This window comes from Orbicella faveolata, unplaced genomic scaffold (assembly GCF_042242905.1).
Source record: "Orbicella faveolata isolate gen_17 unplaced genomic scaffold, um_ofav_v1 contig_35, whole genome shotgun sequence".
NCBI classification, from domain to species: Eukaryota; Metazoa; Cnidaria; class Anthozoa; order Scleractinia; family Merulinidae; genus Orbicella; species Orbicella faveolata.
In genome coordinates, this window is record NW_028301564.1 from 10095001 (window position 1) to 10115417 (window position 20417).

The 20417-nt window shown below is 39.7% G+C and overlaps 3 protein-coding genes and 3 pseudogenes across 5 annotated transcripts in view; 3 read left to right on the forward strand and 3 right to left on the reverse strand.

Moving 5' to 3' along the window:
- LOC149103174 (uncharacterized) overlaps positions 1 to 261 on the forward strand; it is a 2660-nt pseudogene extending 2399 nt beyond the window's left edge.
- Positions 1 to 3853, reverse strand: part of LOC149103175 (G2/M phase-specific E3 ubiquitin-protein ligase-like) — a 4613-nt gene extending 760 nt beyond the window's left edge. The window contains exons 1-2 of the mRNA XM_089272851.1: positions 2039 to 3853; positions 1 to 1671 (exon numbers count right to left, since the gene is read on the reverse strand). The exon at positions 1 to 1671 is cut by the window's left edge and continues 760 nt beyond it. Coding sequence (XP_089128977.1) covers positions 1570 to 1671; positions 2039 to 2485 — 549 coding nt within the window. The 5' untranslated portion in view covers positions 2486 to 3853 and the 3' untranslated portion in view covers positions 1 to 1569. The remainder of the gene's footprint in view (positions 1672 to 2038) is intronic.
- The window catches only part of LOC110057154 (plexin-A4-like), a 160904-nt gene that overhangs the window by 116784 nt on the left and 23703 nt on the right, over positions 1 to 20417 (reverse strand). For all 3 annotated transcript variants that reach the window (XM_089272848.1, XM_089272846.1, XM_089272847.1), the window contains 2 exons: positions 5152 to 5278; positions 4613 to 4763 (listed from right to left, as the gene is read on the reverse strand). In XM_089272848.1, coding sequence (XP_089128974.1) covers positions 4613 to 4763; positions 5152 to 5278 — 278 coding nt within the window. The remainder of the gene's footprint in view (positions 1 to 4612; positions 4764 to 5151; positions 5279 to 20417) is intronic.
- LOC149103176 (uncharacterized) lies at positions 6114 to 7670 on the forward strand (annotated as a pseudogene).
- Positions 7686 to 9098, forward strand: LOC149103177 (uncharacterized; annotated as a pseudogene).
- Positions 16304 to 20359, reverse strand: LOC149103178 (uncharacterized). Its single transcript, XM_089272853.1, has 2 exons — positions 20137 to 20359; positions 16304 to 19155 (listed from the first exon to the last, which is right to left on the reverse strand). Exons 1-2 carry the CDS (start codon positions 20357 to 20359, stop codon positions 19040 to 19042), a joined length of 339 nt encoding a protein of 112 aa, XP_089128979.1. The 3' UTR covers positions 16304 to 19039.

A 20417-nucleotide genomic window follows, 5' to 3' on the forward strand; every position in this document is an offset into this window, starting at 1 on the left:
ACAGTTGTGTTAAACTGATAGACGATAGCGTTTTTCTAATGGCTGACAGTAAACATCATTTGCTAAGTTTTATAAATGCAAAGATCAATCACAGGATACATGTAAGTCTATGGCAAAGTCAAAACTCTAATGGAGTGGCAACAGGTACAAACATTTGTACGCATCATACCCACAGTATGATGTACAGAACTGTAACAAAGAGCCCTTGACAATACAATAACCTTCAACTGTAGGACAATAAATGTGAACCTTAACACTAAACATGAACTTTTGCGTGGTACTATTATCACCACTTTCCAAAGACAGGCAAAACATATCCTTGACAATGTGCTAAACTTCAACTTAAAGCCTTGTTTAAGGCTACACAAGGTAGAGCAACTTTCAAGTGATGATAATAGAATCACCACTTTGCAAAAGCAGACAACCTCAACCCTTTTTACATACCTAACACATTTACTCTAACATTGTAATGGACAGAAATGGAAACAGTACAGCACTAACAGTCTTTTGTAGGGTCTGAATATACAGTATACAAAATGTTATGTGGATGCAATGTGCAAGTACAATGAGGTGACCTGCATATTACATATGTTGCTGAATTATCCACTGCCTTGTAATAGCTATGGTGTGCAGTAATAGCTCTACAATGTATGTGAGATCAACCACATCCCTTTAAATGTGTACGCATTACCACACTACCAACTTAAAGCCATTTTTGGAAGCCACATTCTGACTTCCGAAACAGTCGTAGCTAAATCCTGGTCTTATCATGATCATTTCAAGAAAATGCAACTTGGTAAATCAAACCTGAAACATTTCACTTAAAACATGTCAACATTCCTGAAACCCTTCCCATTGTTTTTCTATGAAAAACAAAAATTGTCAAGGTACTTCCATTAGAAGTGACAGAAGAGCAAAAATTACTCCTTAATTGAACCAAATGACATATCTGTCAGGTCATAAGGCTACTTTCGTAGAACATTGTCTCAAGAAACTGAAATGCATTTGTGAGTTCAAAGTACCTTTAGAAGTAATACAGTCATGTAATGCATTCAGTGTTCAGTTAGGCCATGGTGAATGACTTGCCTTTAAGAACCATCCTAAGGGTTGACTCAAACTCTTTGTAGGTAGAGAATTGCAGCAGTACTTTCAATTCCATAAGACAAGTTGATGCATAAAATGAATCAGTGTCTGTACATGACACTTTAATACACCCTGGCACCATGGTACCTGTTACAGTTGGACTACCAGTAACAAACTGCAGGAAGTCACTTAAATCAGTCTCCTCAGAGTTTTGGATGAAGGTTGACAGCATCTGACAGCATCTCTTGGCAGGAATGCTATCATTTTCATCTCTTAGATCCAACAGCTCCAATACATACTCTGGTGTTATCTGGTTTACTTTGTCCACAAACAGATGCTCAAACAATTCAGACAATAATAACAGTGAAATAAAGTTCATCATAAAAATAAAAAATAATCATAGTAGTAATTAATCAAGAAATTAATTGATAATTAATTTCTTGAGAGCTAAATCATAATTTAAATTTTTTCCCATATTCTCATTTTTCATATTCTTACAGTGAGGAGCCTTGTCTCTCCACTCTCCGTCATAAGTTGAAGCAAGTCAGGATCAGTAGCAGGCAGCTCATTGGCAGTAGCATCTCTAATCTGTTAATAAAGTTACAGAGAGGTGATTACACGTAAAGATAAACCAAGCATCAAAAAAGTTAACAAAGGAAAAGTAAAAAACAAAAAGATACAAAAATATCCAATTTAACATGTAAATGTCTCCAAGGTTACATTCATATAATTCATTGTGAATTCACAAAACAAAGAAACTTGTTGTGGTCAATAAAATTGATAACCTGTCTTCAAAAAAAGCAATAAAGACAACAAGGACCAAAAGAGCAACTAAAATAACATTAATAATTTACATAAAGATGGCTATGGCCATGTTTGTAAAGATGGCTAGTGGCTATACTTATGTAAGGTTGGTTGATATCAGTTCTTACATAATTCATGTCTACAGTCTTACCTTTTCAATAATGGTTGACAGAATAGGATCGCAAACATCGACCGCTGACACATGAAGGAGAGCTGCCTGAAGGTCACCAGTGGAGATGTACGAGTACACTACTGGAGCCAGGTATGGATATCCCGGGCCGCCTTGCACGAAACTGTGAGCAATCATTTTACCAAGGATTTCAAAAATACCAGACATGACGTGTTCACTCCTGAACAGTGGTAACCGTCTCTTGGCTTCACCCTCAAAGAGCTTCAAATGATCACCATTTTGAGACAAGGCAACAAAAGCATCACTATAGAATTGCCTCAATACGCCACCAGTATCAAGAGCTACTTGATCTTTCGAGCAGACTCGAATACGTTTTCTGGGATCAAAGTCTGGATCTTTGTAATAACAGATTGCATCTGACAACAAATCTTCTCTGTCAATGTTCAGTTTTTGTGGAGGATATTGCATTTGTTTTCTTAATTCTGTCAGAATGTCTGATGCACTTGTGGGATTGTCTTCTACTACAATAACTGGCAAGGATTCTTGTGCTACTTCATTTGATTCATTTGCACTGAGAGCATCTGCTGTTCTGTCAACAGAGCCATAATTGGTAAGGGCACTCCTGGCATCATTTTCAGAAAGATTAAAGATTCAATCTGGGAGGCTTCTAACTGGAACTGCCATGAACTTGATGGCCCTGGAGAAGCATTGTTAGAATGCAAGAGAGGCTGTGCATGTGATGGCCCGGGTCTACTTATGAAACCAGATGATGCTGTACTAGAGATTTTATGTCTTCCGTACATGAATCTTCCACACTGCCTGGTCTGCTGTGGTACTGAGTTCTGGTCACTTTCAACAGAGGCAGCATTTTCTTCAATAACAAGGGCTCACTATGTATGGAAGAATGTTGGTTTGGACAGTTCATCGTCAGAGTTTCCTCTATTAAGTAATTCATCTTTGGAAACATTAAGTTTCACATATAGACGACCCTGTCCGCACAGATTCTTCACGTGAGCAAAGTCCCACTTGTGTCCCGTCTTGACCACTGGCAAGGTCACAACATTCTTTTCGCATTTCACAAAATCAAAATCTGTTTTTCTTATTATTGGAATTTTAGACTTGAAGACGTCCATTAGTTCATTGTGTATTTCGTCTTCAGAGTGGCCTGGTGTAAAGTCAAACTCTCCTTTAATAACAATATGTCACTCACTAAAAGAAAATGAATCTCTTTCCTCATCCGTATCCTCCTCGTCACTTTCTTTCTCAAGACAGTCAATCAGATGAACACTTTTCGGTATGGAGGGTTGCTCCTTTACGCCTTTTTTTCGTTTGCTTGAACCGAACACAGACAGTCGAAATGGATGGCCAGGCACTTTTTGTTTCCCGCCATTCGGTAGGCTGTTTACTCCAGCCACATTCATATTCGTTTCGATCTCGCGAGCCACAGAAGTCGAAGCTTCTTGAATTAGATGTCGTGTCCGATCCATAAGACTTTGTGTTCCACCTCTGAAAGATCTCATTTCTTCACGAACACAACGCCTTATAGTACTCTCCAATTCATCTTCCGCACGACCATTCGGCTGAGACGCCTTTTTGCCACATGAAGAAAGGTCATGTGTTCAGTTGTCATCCGCTGACCGAAGGAAAATGGGAGGGCTCGCTGGGAGCTTGGAGCTAATGATGCGCAAAGAGGGTGCGCAGAAAATGTTGAATGAATATTGCACCGTGCTGAACCAATATTTCGATCGTGAATGTGAACGAATATAAACCATCGAATGTGAATGGATATACAACTTGTAAATGTGAGTGAATATATTTGTGAATAAGAAATATGTCGTTAAATGTGAATAAACATATTTCTTGAATAAAAACTTAGTTGTTGAATGTGAATAAATATATTCGTGAACAATAATAATAGCATTGAATGTGAATGAATATAAACTTTGTGAATTTTGCACCATTTTGCCAACCATAGTCTTGTTATTAAGAGAATAAACTCCTCATTCAATTCAGCCACTTAAAGGGCATTTAAGACATGTGTATAACAGATAGTCTAAAATGTTAGTCTTCAACTGTACAAGAAAACTGCTATAAGAAGAAATAATCAGAAAAAAATTATGAACTGCCACAGCAGGCTCACATCTAAGAAAGCATGAGTTCTCAATACCAACACTGTGTATTAGACAACTTGTTTTGGGAGAAAAATTGCAATTTCAAAAGTTGGTTCATTTCTTTTCAGATCTCACTTTTGAATTTTCAGCTTCAAGCAAGTTTCTTCCCAATGTAAAAGAGGAAATCACCATCACAAAAATTTTACCAGCACTGTTCTTTGGATAAATTCCACTCATGGAAGTTTGGGAGAACTCCAAAAAGCAGTGGAAACACTAGCCTGTCGGCTTCTGTTCAGACAGCATTTCTCATTCACCCAAACTTCCACTCATGTTTCTATAACTCCATAGAAACACGGTGCTTGTTTTCTATTTCTTAAATAATACACAACAAAACAGCTAATCATATAAACAACAAACTTCATTAACAATTCTGAAATACAGTAACATTTAAATGGAAACAGTAAAACATTAGTTCAGTTCATACCTGTGTTACTTGAAATGCTGGGCAGTTCTTCCTCTGGGGGTGTCCAACATTTAACTACATTTCCTGAAAGTAGACTTGTAACTCTTTCCTTACCATGAATATAGCACTTTAGCCCTGTCAAAGGTGGTAGGTTGGAGACTACTAATGTCAACTGTAGGAAAAGGTAAAAAAAGGCCTTGTCTTGATTCATGTTTACTACAGAATGGAGTTTAAAGAAGTGATGAGACTAAACCTGTTGTACTAGAGCAATTGTCAAGTAGAATACTTTTCTTCATTAAAATCTATTACAAAATGGCCCAAAGAAAATATGCATGCTGATTGGTTTAAAATTGTGTTTCTATAACTCAATAGAAATACAGAACTAGCATGTCCTGCTGACATAATGATGGTGTGAGCAAAGAGAATTTACATTTTGATTATCAAAGTAAACCACCAATCACCAATGGATGTTCAGCATTTGAAAACCCTAATTTTGTTTAATGTGGTAGTAAAATTATGTTTGTAATCAACTATTCTTAAAAGCATACTGGGGTCCATACTTCAACACTTGGGCCAAGAGGGACTTGTTCAGGTTTGATGGAAGCAAATTCCACACAATTAGACAAGCTTGTCACATATCGTAAGGGGTGTACATCAGCTTCTGGGCAGACATGCCTTTGAGAGCATCTGCAAAAAGAAATGACAAACATGATCTAAGAGTGCCAATCTGAGTGTCCTTCAATTTGACTTTTTCTTGCAAAGGTAAGCAATATGATACTCTTGCTTTCTTGAAAACATATGAAGAAGTAGTACAGGTACAGTGGAACCCCACCTTTCAGTCACCTCACCTCACAGCTGTGTTTTGTTTCCCAATCTAGGCAATATTAATTTTTGTTCTTGATTTCTCCGAAACACAAGCCACAGAAACTCCATTAAATTTTGCAGCTAAATTGAAACTTGCCTAGGTGTTGTTGAAATGGAAATTCTACTTCCTTGGTCAGGGCTGCTAACCTATGGAAATGTTGTTAACATTTCCCTTAAGCTTTCCATCCTATTGACCCCTCCCCTTATATATCCCACCCATGTCATCTCCTTGCTCTCTGTCATCACCTAAGTCAAGTGGCCTGCTGATAAAAGATGACCTGTATAGAGCCAATAAGAAGACAAGGCCTTAAAAGTTCTTCCTTTGGAAAAAATAGGTCTGCAATGCATACTTGTGTGCCAAGTGTCCTTTTTGCTTTTTTGAATTTTACGGGTTGAGGAAATTAAACTGGGCTGCTTATTGGAAACGAGCTTCTTTATCGGGATAAGGTGCTGTTCATTCCCCTTCTTCCTTGTGTTTTTGCCACCTGGTCCCTACCCCTTCCCCGGTGACACCTGCAATGCAGGCTATGTGTGTTAGTGTGTTTAGACAATAGGTAGTCTGCTTACGAGAGTCCATTTACACCACTATTACGTCACTCTGGACTGTTGTCGCATTGTTGTGCCTTTTTTTGATGAGAAGTATTTTCAGTTGTGAAAGATGTTTAGAGGTAGAGAGCCTTTTTTTACATCAATGAAGGTCTTTGGTGTATTATATGCAAAATAAAAATATTGTGCTACATAAAATCCCTGGGTACTGATTTGAGTAGTTCTAAAAATAACATGTACAGTAGAAAATACCGCAGAATTCCAAAAGTAAAGGCCCCCTAAAAAGAAACAGCTCCCTGAAAGTAACACTAGTATTTAAGCTTCCTATTGAACCCCGAGAGTAACGGTCCCCCCAAAAGTACTGGCCCACCCGAAAGTAACAGCCCTTTGAAGACGTCACTAAAAGAGAAACTCTGTGATCTTAAATTAAGTGTTGTTTTGATTGTCATGGTAGGGTTTTGAGTGAGATGTTGTTAGCTGTCTGTTACAAAAAATTGTCTAAGTCTAGTTCTAGAACAATCTAGAACCAGAAGTCATTCAGCCGTGACCAATTTGTATAAGAACATTCTAGAACATTCTAATCCTTATGTAATTACTCAGATTAGAAACTGTGTCAAACTACTTAATTTAGCTTGTAATGGAAGTTTCTAGAACTTTAAGCCTCATATATATTAGAGCGAGAGGTTCTGCAGTAAAAGAGATTGATTCAAATTTGAAGAAGCTTAGTGCTGTAAACTCATGAAGTTATCTTAAGGAAATAAATTAGTTTGTTGCTGTTACCAGCGATCCTGAGTTCTGTCTGGAAACAACCCTGCTCTACAACGATACTCGTAACATTGGGGGCCTGTCCAGGAGAGCAGAAATTTGTTTGCTGGACTACCGTAACCAGGAAAGGTACAGGACAAGCGTGGGAGAGTGAATTTGGTGTTCTGTGTGAACCGATTTCGTGTAAAAGAAGGTTTTGTTGTTATCCTGTGTGGACATTTCTAGACTGTGTGTCATACGCTGTTATCCTGTGTGAATATTTCTAGACTGTGTGTCATATGATGCGGAGAAGTTTATTGAGTTAGGCAAAACGTTTGGACTGGAAGGAGCCAAGTTGCTTGCATTTGTGGAGAAGGATAGAGAGGAAGAACGAGAGGAGAAGCGTAGAGAGGAGGAACGAGAGGGGAAATGCAAAGAGGAAGAACGAGAGGAGAAACGCAGACAGGAAGAATGAGAGGAGAAACACAGGAGAGAAGAAGAGAAAGAGAGATTGAGGATAGCGGAAGAGGAGAAAGTGGAGAGATGTAGAAGGCAAGATGAGGAGAGGGAAGCGCGATGGCAAGAGTGAGAAATAAGAAAACTACAAATGGAGGCTGAGCTTCAGAGACAGGAAGTGGAAATCAAAGAAGCCCAGAGGAGACATGAGTTGGAAATGAAATGTTTAGAATTGGAACAGACCCATCAGGGGCCAGGTGCTCAAGCCTCTAATAAAGAGGACAGAGCAAAAGCTCCTAAACTTCCCTCTTTCGTAGATGGAAAAGATGACTTGGATGCTTATCTTCAGCGATTTGAGAGATTTGCAACCACCGCAAAATGGGATAAGGCTGGATGAGCTACCAAGCTGAGTACTTTACTCTCGGGCCGAGCGCTAGATGTTTACTCCCGCCTTTCAGAAGAAGCAGCCTTAGATTATGGGAAGATGAAGATAGCTCTTATGAAAAGGTATGATCTTACAGAGGATGGTTATAGGCATAAATTTAGGGTCTCAACGCCTGAGACAGACAAGTGTCCAGATCAGTTTATACTCCGATTGTCAACTTACGTGATTCGGTGGCTCGAGTTATCGAAAATGAAGAAGATCTTTGAAGGACTAAAGGACTTGATTGTTAAAGAACAGTTCATTAATTCATGTCCTAAGGAACCTGCTGTTCACCTGCATGAACGAGCACCTGAAGCCCTAGAGGAGATGGCGAAAATTGCTGACCAGTACTTAGAGACGCATGGAAAGCACATGTTTAGTCCCGCATGGAACAAGCCGCCTACACTACCGGAGAAGGAAGATATTAAGAAGCCACCAAGTGATACGTTACTACTGTACTGTTACAGGTGTAATGGTCAAGGACATAGGTCTGCTAACTGTCCGACCAGGAAATGCTATTTGTGTGGTAGGCATGGCCATGAAGCAAGAAACTGTAAATCCAGTGCGCCAAGGTCAGGAGGACAGATCAAAAATGGTAACCCTGTGCGGCGAAATCAGGTTAGCGCTGGATGTTTAGTGCAATCTTCACCATCACGAGCTACAGCAGAAGATATCCAGGCATGCATTGAGGGTGAGCAACTCCTCTTAGCCTGTGGAAAGAAAATTCATTTACTGAGTAGTGCCTGTGTTCAAACATTATCTGGAGCGAGGAGTAAAATGCCCGTGGTTAAAGGGAAGATAGGCGACAAGACTGTCAATGTGCTAAGAGACACTGGTTGTAGTGGTATTGTAGTGAAAAAAGAGCTCGTCTAGGAAGGACAGTACACAGGTGACTTTAACTGTATGTTGCTGATTGACAATACTGTGAGGAAGGTACCAATTGCTCGGATCACAATAAACACCCCTTACCTGTCTGGGGAAGTTGACGTACAGTGCCTTCCTGATGCGATCTATGACTTGATAATCGGTAATGTGCCTGGCGCCCGACCAGCAGACGACCCAGACCCCAACTGGCAAGAGGCATGTGCGGTCACAACCCGAAGTCAAGCTAGGAAGGACGGACAGCATACACCGCTTAAAGTTGCAAGCAGTTCAAAGAATGCAGTTGTAGATAGAAATGAGCTGGTAAGATTGCAGCGTGAAGATAAAAGCCTGGAGAAGTACTGGGACCAAAGAGACATTAAAGTAAAAGGGGAGCAGGAGGTGAGCTTTGAAGAAAAGGACGGTGTGTTGTACAGAAGTTACAAGCATCCCCATGTAAACAGCAGTAAACCGATTAGGCAAGTGATGGTGCCAACGCCTTTGCGACGTCAACTGATGGAATTAGCTCATGAATCTATTATGGGAGGTCATATGGGTGTCAAGAAAACCACTGACAAGATCCAGAGAGCATTCTACTGGCCAGGTATTTAAGGTGACGTTTCCAGACACTGCAAGTTGTGTGACATTTGCTAGAAGATGGTAAATAAAGGATCAGTTCCCAAGGTGCCACTACAGAAGATGCCATTAATCGACATGCCTTTCAAACGGGTAGCCATTGACCTCATTGGCCCAATAAGTCCACCTAGTGAAGCAGGTCACCGATATATCCTCACACTCGTGGACTATGCTACGCGCTACCCGAAGCGGTTCCTCTGAAGAATATTGACACTGAGACGGTAGCTGAGGCCTTAGTTGATATGTTCAGCCGCCTAGGAATTCCAGAAGAGATTCTAAGTGACTTAGGCACACAGTTTGTGTCTGACTGCATGAAAGAAGTTGCACGCTTTCTGAGTATTAAGCAGTTAACGACCACGCCCTACCATCCTATGTGCAACGGAATGACAGAAAAGTTCAATGGAACTCTGAAGATCACACTAAAGAGATTGTGCAGTAAGCAGCCAAGACTGTGGCATTGCTACATCAACCCACTCCTGTTTGCCTACCGTGAAGTCGCCCAGGAATCTACAGGATTCTCTCCATTCGAACTTCTTTACGGGAGAGCTGTAAGAGGTCCCATGTACATTCTCAAAGAGCTGTGGACAAAAGAAGTAAAGGTTCCAGAGGTGAAGAATAGCTACCTGTATGTCTTTGAGTTATGAGAAAAGCTGGAGGACACCTTGAAAATTGCCCATGAAGAATTGCAGAAAGCCCAGCAGAAAGAAAAACACTACTATGACCGCAAGACCAAAGAGAGAAAGTTTCAGCCAGGAGATAAGGTTCTTGTGTTGCTTCCGACTGATCATAACAAGTTGCTGATGCAGTGGAAAGGTCCCTACGAAGTTAGCGCAGTAGTAGGTATCAACGATTACAACGTGAGAGTAAAAGACAAGCTGAAGGTCTACCATGCTAACCTTTTAAAGGCGTACATCAAGCAAGTAAAGGAACTTGCAGAGGCTGCAGCCGCAATCGCCGAGGGTCCGGTGACGAGTGTGTCTTGCAGTGGTGAGCCAAGTGAACTAGAATTGGATCCAGATGATGATGATACTGGCTTCCTAGAGATTGGTGGATATGTGGCAAAGGAATCCATTGCAGATGTAAAGACTGGCCCTGACCTTAACGAAACTGAGCGAACAGAATTTCTAGACTTGGCGCAAGAATTTTCAAGCCTGTTCACCGAGGCTCCCAGAACCACGAACCTTGTGCAGCATCACATCAACCTCACGTCCAATGAGCCCATCAGGTCTAAGTCGTACCCTGTTCCGTATAGTATGAGGGAATCTCTGAAGAACGATACAGATGACACGATGAAGATGGGAGTTATCAGAGAGTCTAATTCTCCCTACGCCTCCCCGGTGGTGGTTGTAAAGAAGAAGGATGGTAGCAACAGAGTGTGCGTGGACTACTGAAAGCTCAACAAGCTAACCATCTTTGATCCCGAACCCATGCCAGCAGCTGTTGACTTGTTTCAGAAGTTGAATGGAGACAAGTTCTTTTCGAAGATCGATCTTAGCAAAGGATACTGGCAAGTTACAATACCAGAAGCAGATATCCCAAAGACGGCCTTTGTTACCCCAGATGGTTCGTATGAGTTTCTGAAGATGCCTTTCAGCATGGTGAATTCTGCGGCTACACTGAAGCGTGGAATGAAGAAATTGCTCAAAGGTATGAAAAATGTCGAGTTTTACTGGGATGATATCCTGGTCCACACCCGTACATGGGAATAGCACCTTAAGATCCTCTGAGAGCTCTTTAGGTGCTTAGCTCAAGCCGGCATGACAATTAGACCGAGCAAGTGTATATTTGGTGTTGACAGCATTGATTTCCTCAGCCATCAATTGCAGCAGGGTTTAATTGGTTTCCATGAGGATAATGTCGCCAAAATCAGAAAAGCCCGAGACCAACAACCAAGAAGCAGGTTCGTTCCTTTATGGGACTGGCAGGATATTACCGAGATTTCATCCCAAACTTCACTGCTGTTGCGGCTCCCCTTTCTGACCTTACACGAAAGGGTGAACCAAGTAAAGTGGAGTGGGCTGACGCCCAGGAGAAAGCCTATCAAACCATCAAGATCCTTCTCACTAGTGATCCAATCTTGCAACTACCAGATCCTGAAAAGACCTTTGTTCTAAGAACGGATGCCTCAGACTACGGGATCGGTGCAGTTCTGATGCAAGAGCATGGGGGCAAATTGTTTCCTATTTGTTACGCAAGTAAGAAGTTGAGTAATGCAGAGCTTAATCATTCTACGATAGAGAAAGAGTGCCTAGCAGTTGTGTGGGGTATCAAGAGATTCCATATGCATCTGTTTGGTGTACGCTTTGTACTACAGACAGATCTCGAGCCCCTCAAGTATATGAACAGTGCAAAGTTTACTAACAACCGGTTGATGCGGTGGGCTATGTTCTTACAGAGCTACAATATGAAAGTGGAAGCTATTAAGGGATCAGACAACGTGGGAGCTGATTACCTAAGTCCTGTGCTGGAGTAAGCTTATTGCTGAAAGAGGTGTAGACTGCCTATCCACATAGACGATTTTTCGTTATGCAGAAATTTTGTAAATTTCTTCTCAAAGAGGGGGTTATGTTACGAAAAATTGTCTAAGTCTAGTTCTAGAACAATCTAGAACCGGAAGTCATTCAGCCGTGACCAATTTGTATAAGAACATTCTAGAACATTCTAATCCTTATGTAATTACTCAGATTAGAAACTGTGTCAAACTACTTAATTTAGCTTGTAATGGAAGTTTCTAGAACTTTAAGTCTCATGTATATTAGAGTGAGAAGTTCTGCTGTAAAAGAGATTGATTCAAATTTGAAGAAGCTTAGTGCTGTAAAATCGTGAAGTTATCTTACGGAAATAAATTAGTTTGTTGCTGTTACCGGTGATCCTGAGTTCTCTCCGGAAACAACCCTGCTCTACAACAATACTCGTAACACTGTCTCTGTTTTCCTCTTTGTGTTGCACTGAAGTTGGTAAGATTTGTAAAGAAAGTACAAACCTGAGAGGCATGAATTGACCCTCATCGACCTTATCAAAGCACTTAACCTTGTCAACACTATTTTAATAGTGCTGACAAACACTTTTCAAAGCCAACCTTTTTAACCTCTTTTTAAAACTCAATGACATTTGTGCAATCACAGTTGGAGTAACTTGAGAAATTTTAATTAGAAAATGGTACTTTAGTTATTTGGAATAGTATTCTTATCTTAAACTTTATAATCCCTCTACAATATTTGTTTTGCTATCCAATGTGTTGTGGCAAGTGCTTTACCTTGAAATTTGTTAAAACAAACAAGCTAGTTATTCCGAAAGCCACTCGCAAGTAAATTTACATGTAGGTAGTGTTTACATTTAGAGCATTACGTTTAGTTGGGGTGCGTTTCCATTTCATGCATGCTCTAATTTGCAGAAAATGACAGTAGAATCAGGGACATCAAAAATTTCAGGGTTTAGATTTTCCTCCACATCATTCATTTGCCTCATAAGTAATGGAACATACACATGGTAACACATCATTTGTGTAAACCAAAGTATCACTTCATTCCACATTTTGTATTGTGTAACTGCAACTTTCGTTAATTTTGACATGAGAATTGACGTCTTGGCTCCAAGAATTGTAGCAAATTTTCCACAATACAACATCGTCGTACAGTGTAATTGGCGCCACGCGCATCATATTCCAGAACTGATCATTGAAATGTGATAAGGCATCCTTTGCATCCATGAAATGGTTATGAAAGCCGATTGTTGACCATTATCGTTCAACCGAGATTCACATACTAACTTTTGATCTTGAAAAAGCAACAACAGAGTGACTGTAAACACTGTTCAAGTGTATTTCTAACAATGCAAGTGCAATGCAGTCTTTTTCAGCTTCTGAGAGTTTCTGACAATCCCTGGCAATCCCTGACAATATGTCTCACTCAGAAGTGCTGCCTACATCAGTAAATTCAAGTGGATATAAATGTTGGCTGGCGAGATATTGGCTTGCGAAAGTACAATGACTCCTTTTGCTGTATAGGGCAACCTACAACGAACATTCAGGCCAATAAATTCTAGCTTACGAAAGCATACAAGCCCCTGTGAAACCTGCACTAACCACAAGCTGAGTCTTGATACATGTATGTTGGCTTGTGTTAGCAAAATAACTCCCGATATGAACACCTAAAGGAATGATGAAAGAAAGCTACCAATAAACAAAACAACTGCAATCAACATTTTCAAAGCCTACACGAAATTAGGAAGCTGGATTTTTGATAAATGAAAACAGACATGTAGCCTGCGTAGCTCGGCAGTTTAAGCAATCTGAGCAAGCTGACAAAGCGGCAAAGCCGTGAAAACGAACGGCAAAACCACGAGGAGCCTGGGAGACAGACAACTGAGAAAACGCCTGCACAGATGGCTGGCATTTTTTGTTAGTCCAGTACGCTGGCGTACTGGCCATTCCCATTGGATCAGTAAGCCAGCACGTCAATCAAATTTTTTTGGTAATCATCCAAGGGACAGCTCTAAGGAACAAAACTGATCTTTTGGGGCGTAACAAGAAAATGGTCGAGAAAGCTCTATCGGAAGCATTATCATGCCTGAATATTCTTTGTGAAGATCGTGAAATTGTTCTCATACCTGAGCAAGAAACAGCTGTAAGCGCGTTACTTCATGGGAGAGATGTGATGGCCATTTTGCCAACAGGCTTTGGCAAAAGCATGATTTTTACCATGTTTGCGCTCGCCCAAACTAGAATTATCCGCATCTACAAGAACCTGCATCATTGTTATTTCGCCATTGAAAAGCATCATCGACGACCAACTTTCAGAGATGTTGTCGCTGAACTTCACAGCAATGGAATTGTTGTCTGACAAAATCAATTTGGTGCGAAATAATCCGCCACAATTTCTTTACCGCTCTGCAGAGGCAGCATTAGGGAAGCCATTTCTTGCAGCATTGCGAGAAGACAGCGAACTCCATCGAGTTGTGTCGGCAATCGTGGTTGATGAATCTCACACGATGGAAGCTTGGACGGGGAAAAGGCAAGATTCAATATTTGCTTTTTGCAGCGATTTTAGTATTCAGCTGCATACGTTTTGATAATGGACACTCATTGTTTTCAACTGATTATTTGTTTTCATCAGGAACAAGCATAGCCAAGCCTCCAAACCTGTTCAGGTGTTCCATGGTGCCTATGGAAAACTGTCCATTCTTTGATCGATGTGCAAAGACGGTAAGGAAAGAATATCTCTTTTCATATTGAAGGTAACTTAGTATCATTTCATATAGTAAACATTTGTGCAAGTATATTCTTATCATGCGTCACCATAAATTTAAATGATCGCAGGTACTTTATTTGCCTATATTTAAAATTGGTTCTTGACAATTAGGGTTGTATCACTGTGCTGATCAGTTCGGGAAATAAAGCAGTTGTGCAAATTAGTTTTGTGAAAAAACAAGGTAATTAATCAACATATAGCATAACTTACCAAAAAAATATTCTGAGGTTGGTGGCCTGTTGGTGCAACTTTGTTATCAAATGATCATAAGGGAACGGGGGTTGGGGGGTGGGGAGGGTTGCTTTCCCTGCATCACTTAACCTCTGTAACTGTAGTCAGTACACTAGTATCTTATGAATTTTGACTTTTGTTACTTGTATGGACTCCAGTTTTGGCACTGACTGGAACTGCAGATAAGGAGACAGAATGAACTGTCATGGCTGATCTCACTATGAAAGACCCCACCAGTTGTTTGTCAGCCCAAACAGATGCAATCTGCAGCTTTCAATAAACAAAGTGGCACGAACTGACATGTTGAAGCAATTGGATTGGCTGGTAGAGTTGATAGAGGAGTACAGCAACGACACACCCAAAACAATTGTATTTTGTGACACCATGTGTTCAACTACCTCATGGGGAAACTTAGAGCAAAAGTCTTCAACCCAAGCACATCAAGGAAACGGATCCATTGTTTCATTGGCACATTCCAGTCCCTTTCACATAAAGAGTACAAAGAGAGGCTACTACTTTTATTTGAAAACAATGGAGTGAAGCGTGTTGCCGATGCTTCTACAGCACTGGGTATGGGTGTTAATTTCCCAGATGTTCGGTACGTTGTGCTTTTTGGCCCTGCCAGAAGTTTACTTGATTTTCATCAGAAGCTGGGAAAGCTGGTCAAGATGGCCTGTCTGCCAATGTTATTTTGTATTTTTATGGCCAACAGTTGGCACACTGTGAGGACCACGTACATGATTTTTTAAAAACAAGTGGATGCTATTGGGTGGCAAGCTATAAGACCTTTGATCCAAACATCGTCAGCTTGTCTCCACCTCATGACTGTTGTAATTTTGTGGAGCATCTTGTGCATGTGGTGATGGAAGTGGGTGCATGCAACCAATCAAACATTTTGACAAGCAACCCACACCATCAACTATGCTGCCAATTAAAAGTAGAAGTGTCACTGATGAAGAGAGGGCCATTTTGAAAGCTGCACTCTCTGAGTTACAGGGTAGCCTTGCTTGCAGTGCATTTGGCTATTGATATGGGTTCTCAAAGGAACTAGTTTCTGATGTTGTAGCTACCTGTCATAATCTGTTTACTCTGAATGTATAATTAGTAGTGTGATTGTTTATTCAAAAAATCATGCTGTTAAAATTCTTGAGATTTTAAATGAGATTTTTAATGACATTGATGAGCACAGCTCAAGTGGTTCATCAATCACATTCAATGAGGAGTTTTTTTTACTGGACTTGAAGAACTGCTTTTTTGTGATTATATTGAGTTCCAAGAGGATTTACCTGATCCAGATACCTTACCAGAGTGAGTGATATACTCCTGGTATTTTGTGCAATGGATATCAAATACATAAGTTTTTAGGTTTTTCTAGCAGCTTAACTAATATACACAAAACAGAGGGCCCAATAGATATTACTCTGAAAGGGGCAGTTAAAATTATGTTGTATATACTAGCCCTGTTAGCTTTAGGTTTCCCACTAATGCCCATGGATTGATTAATAATTTAGTACCAATTCAAAACAGAACTAATGACAGAATTTGATTGAGTTGTTAAACCAAAACAAAAATAAAACACATCAGATGACTTTTCTCACTAAATGAAATCAGTGGAAAACCCTCCTAAGTGACTATTTAGGTCAAAAATTTTTTTTCATCAAAAGTGCCCGATTTTTTGCATATGGCTTTCAATTTACTTACTTAACAATGCCTTGCTGTTTTTTTTTCGCCAGTTTGCTTTTCATTTTTGAGAAAATCGAAGCCAAAATATTGAAGAGTCGTTGAATGGTGTGCATTGAAGCGAAACAAAAGGAAATCATTATGTACATTTGCCAGCCTCTGTTAGCATGTGTTACATGGCGCAAGTGATTAAAGCACGTGCATGAGGTGAAATTTGGTATAGGACGTCGGTTCAAGTCTCGTATCTTTCCCTCTTTTTTTTGTTTTTTTGTTTTTTTTTGCTCTTCGTTTTATTATATTTTTGTTTACAAGAAAAACCTATTTGTCAATTTAAACCGCCAAACAATGCTAGCCAGATCTGCTGGTTCAACGCTGGCTTCGACATTTTTCCTTTACTTGACAACCCGTCATGGACGGATTTTTTTTTTTAATTGATTGAAACGATCTTCTGCAAATTGTTGCTCTGGTTCGTCATCAAGCTCTGTTTGAAACGATCATCAATTTTGCGACCGCTTCGCTGAATGGCATGAAAATGCACATACATGCCACGCGGACAAATTCTTTTACATACACAAAAGTTCATTGCAAATGGATCATTAGCACTCGTAGTTCAATCGGTAAGGCACTAAGTTGATGAGATACTTGCCGACACTTTTCCTACACTTGGCAACCCGTCTTGGACGGCTTTTCTTTTTTTTTCTCCTTTTATTGCTGATTATTTTTAGTTCGAAATCGAAGTCTGATTCGCCAAGCCAAGAAAATCAACAAGCGAAACAAGCAAAGCACAGTACACAGTTGAGCCAGCGCGGTTATTGCGCTTATATAAAGAGGCCCTAAATCACTTAATACTGCTTAATAACATTCCAAGTGTATCGGAAGATTCGCCCATTTATCGATGATGCGGTTGATAAACTTTTCAAGGTCTCTTTTTAAAGTGAAGTTTGAGCGTTTGAACATGCAGCCTTTTCAAAAAGCGAATATCACAGACCCAGTTGTTCGAGCCGATACAAGTATTGCTTTTATGGAAGGCAGTCATGTTGTCTCCTTCGCACAAGCGATAAAAGCGCTGCGCGTCACGAACATTAATATTTTGTCGTCAGACCAGTTCGACACAACATCAGCCCTTTTTTTCCCTGTTAATTTCTCTCCTTTTTGAAACCAAAACATTAAAATAGGCCGTACTATCGATGCTGCTAGTGCTAAAATAAACTGTTAAGTTCGCATCAACATACACCTTCGATTAATAAAGTAGTGTGTGTATCGAAAGATTCGCCCAATTAAATCAGCGACCGCTAGATACAAGTATATATTATGTTTACAAAATTAATGCCCTTTGATAATGTTCGAATAAACTAACGTTTTGTCGAGAGACCGGTTCGAAACAACCAGTCAGCCCCCTTTTTTTTCTGTTAATTTACGAGTCGATTGGGGTGTCTCGAAAAATATTGACATTGTAGTCAATCGAACAGCTAATACACCTCGACTACTTTACTGTAGTTTATCTTTCTCTTGGTGTTTGGTGGCAAAGAGATTTCTCTTAGTGGCGAGTTCATTGGTGGCAAAATTCCCTTATTATAAGAACTAACCATAACTAGCCAAGGCATCATACTCTTTGATTAGCATGAGAATAGACTGTACACAGGCTAGCACAAGAGGATAATCTAAACTTTGAGGTTAAACTCTTTTTTTTATAAGAAACTTCTTATAAGAACGTTGCAGCAGAGATAAACCAATATATACAATCCTAGAAAATATTTCAAAATATTATTTAGACTTCAGTTCCAATTACAAGAAAAACTGTTGATTTCATCTTAGGTTATTTGTCTGTATAAATTCGAAAATTTCAACAATTGCTCTATGGCAAGTCCCCTGGCATTTGAACCAGCGAAACTTCACATTAGCCGCGAGCTGATGGAACCAATACAAATGTTATAGTCATATATCCTTCTGTACCCTCGGGCTCCCGTACGCGTTCCCCTCCACTGTCTTGTTTCTTATACCAGAATAATCACGATTGTTAAACGTTGACTCATAATTTTTGTTTTTATTTCACACCACAACAAGTAAAGGAGGAACATGTAATAACTTTAACTATTTACAAATATTCAAAAAAAAACACTAAAACAATGAAAAATGAAGACAAATTGTGACATAATTATAGTATTTTTCAACAGTGACAGAAAACTTTGAAAATAAAAAAAATATTTCTTCTGATGTAACGTATTTACAAAGAAAATCACACTTTATTTCACATTAACATAAAAAAGACCAATAGGTGATTTAATCAGCTGATTTAATACAATTTGGCCAAAAGAACATTACACTATTTCCTTAATTTTGGAAATAATATTTACAGAAAGTTTTCAAGAGATTTATTCAATGGATTCAATGAAAACATCAAAGAGAGAAACGCAGACATCTCGCACTACAAACCCAACAATCAGCTCTAATAGAGCAAGTTTTAAACTACAAAAACTTAACGTGGTGAACAAATTTACAGAGCCAGTATGGAGCCGCCATACTGAGATACATCATGTGAAAGTGGATGGAAGGAAAAAAGAGTTTGTTGAGAGCTCCTGCCTAGGTATAGTTTAATAACAGGACTTCTTGTGACATATTGAATTGGCAAATAAATAAATGAATAAATAAAAATAAATGAATAAAGAAGCTTCAAGATTACATCATCCCCAAGCTTCGTTAAATTTCCCAATGCTTGCACAATTGGTTGATTTTCTCGTTGTCCATAATCTTTGCAGCTTAAACATCGCTTTTAAATTCTTTAAGTTGTCTTCGATGTTTCACCCTTCTGTTTCTGAACCATGTGGCTACTTGCACTCCAGAAATTCCCAGCCAATGCACAATTTCGTCTCTGTCTGAAGGGGAAATAAATTTTTGGAGCACAAACTGTGTTTGGAGCTGAAGTATATTTACTATATTAACAACTTTATTGAAATCCTTCTTTTCAAACAAACCTCCTATCATAAATGAAGACAAAAAGTCAAGGAAATTAACTCAACTCTTATATATATATATGGTAAGGTAAAGTCTGCATGCGAGCCAAGTGGCCCATCAGGCCGGAGCTTATCCCGGTTTCTGTAGCATGAAGCGACTAGGAGTATTTCTACTCCCCCCTGGATGGGATGCTAGTTCATCGCAGGGTTACCCCCAGCATTAAGTTCGCCGGTACCCATTTATACACCTGGGTGGAGAGAGGCACTGTGAGAGTAAAGTGTCTTGCCCAAGAACACAACACAATGTCCCCGGCCAGGGCTCAAACCCGGACCGCTCGATCCGGATACGAGCGCACTAAAGGGCCATGAAATACACTTGAGCTTGAGCAATGCCAATCGTGAATGAACAACAAATCTAAAACTTTTTCCATTGCTTCAAGATTGTTCCAGGGTCACTAATATTTATACTACTCTGTACCAGCCAATTTGATTGAGAGTATGAAATTTTGAGACGTGCTTCCAAACGCGAGAGAGAAGAAAAGCTTTCAACACAGGTAGCCCAAGCTTCTTTGGAGCCGTGAACATTATTATATGACATTGCATAACAGTGTAAATATAATAGTTTGTATGGGAATGTAACAATCGTATTAGTAACAGTTCGAGATATGGAAAAGAAATTGAATACAAACGACTAACTTCAAATCTTCTGTGTGTTACTTTTGTTTCTGTGCCGTTTTGGGACCGTTTCATAGCGATTCCAGCGAATTTCAATTCATCATTTTCAATTCCTCTCTATATAATTATATTCCTCAAGGTGGGCAATTCAAGAGCTTATGGGAAATTACTTCTCACTAAGAGTTTCCTTGGTAGCCCTTTAAATAACTGCTGGATTTTCATCATTACCTCTTTCGGCGTTTTCTGTAGCTGAAATATCTTCTGGCAAATTGCTACGTATAAAATTCTCCAGACTTGAAAAGCGCGATGGATGCGGAGCGCTTAGGATTGCCTCAATAGAAAAGGACAATACTCTGTTACTGGCACCTCTGTCACTGTGATCTGAATTTCTCCCATTCACATTGTCCATGCCTGAATTAGACGAATTGTTTCCTTTTCTTTGTATCTCCATGTGGAAAAGTTTCTTCCAGAGGATAGCAAGTCTTTACTGCTGAAAAACACATGCCTCC

Bases quoted from the DNA above. Each gene is read 5' to 3' on its own strand.
- LOC149103178 (XM_089272853.1), bottom strand. From the start codon at position 20,359: ATGGAGATACAAAGAAAAGGAAACAATTCGTCTAATTCAGGCATGGAC. The intron at 19,156-20,136 runs GTAATGATGAAA...TTTCCCCTTCAG, and splicing joins TACAGAAAACGCCGAAAGAG to ACAGAGACGAAATTGTGCAT.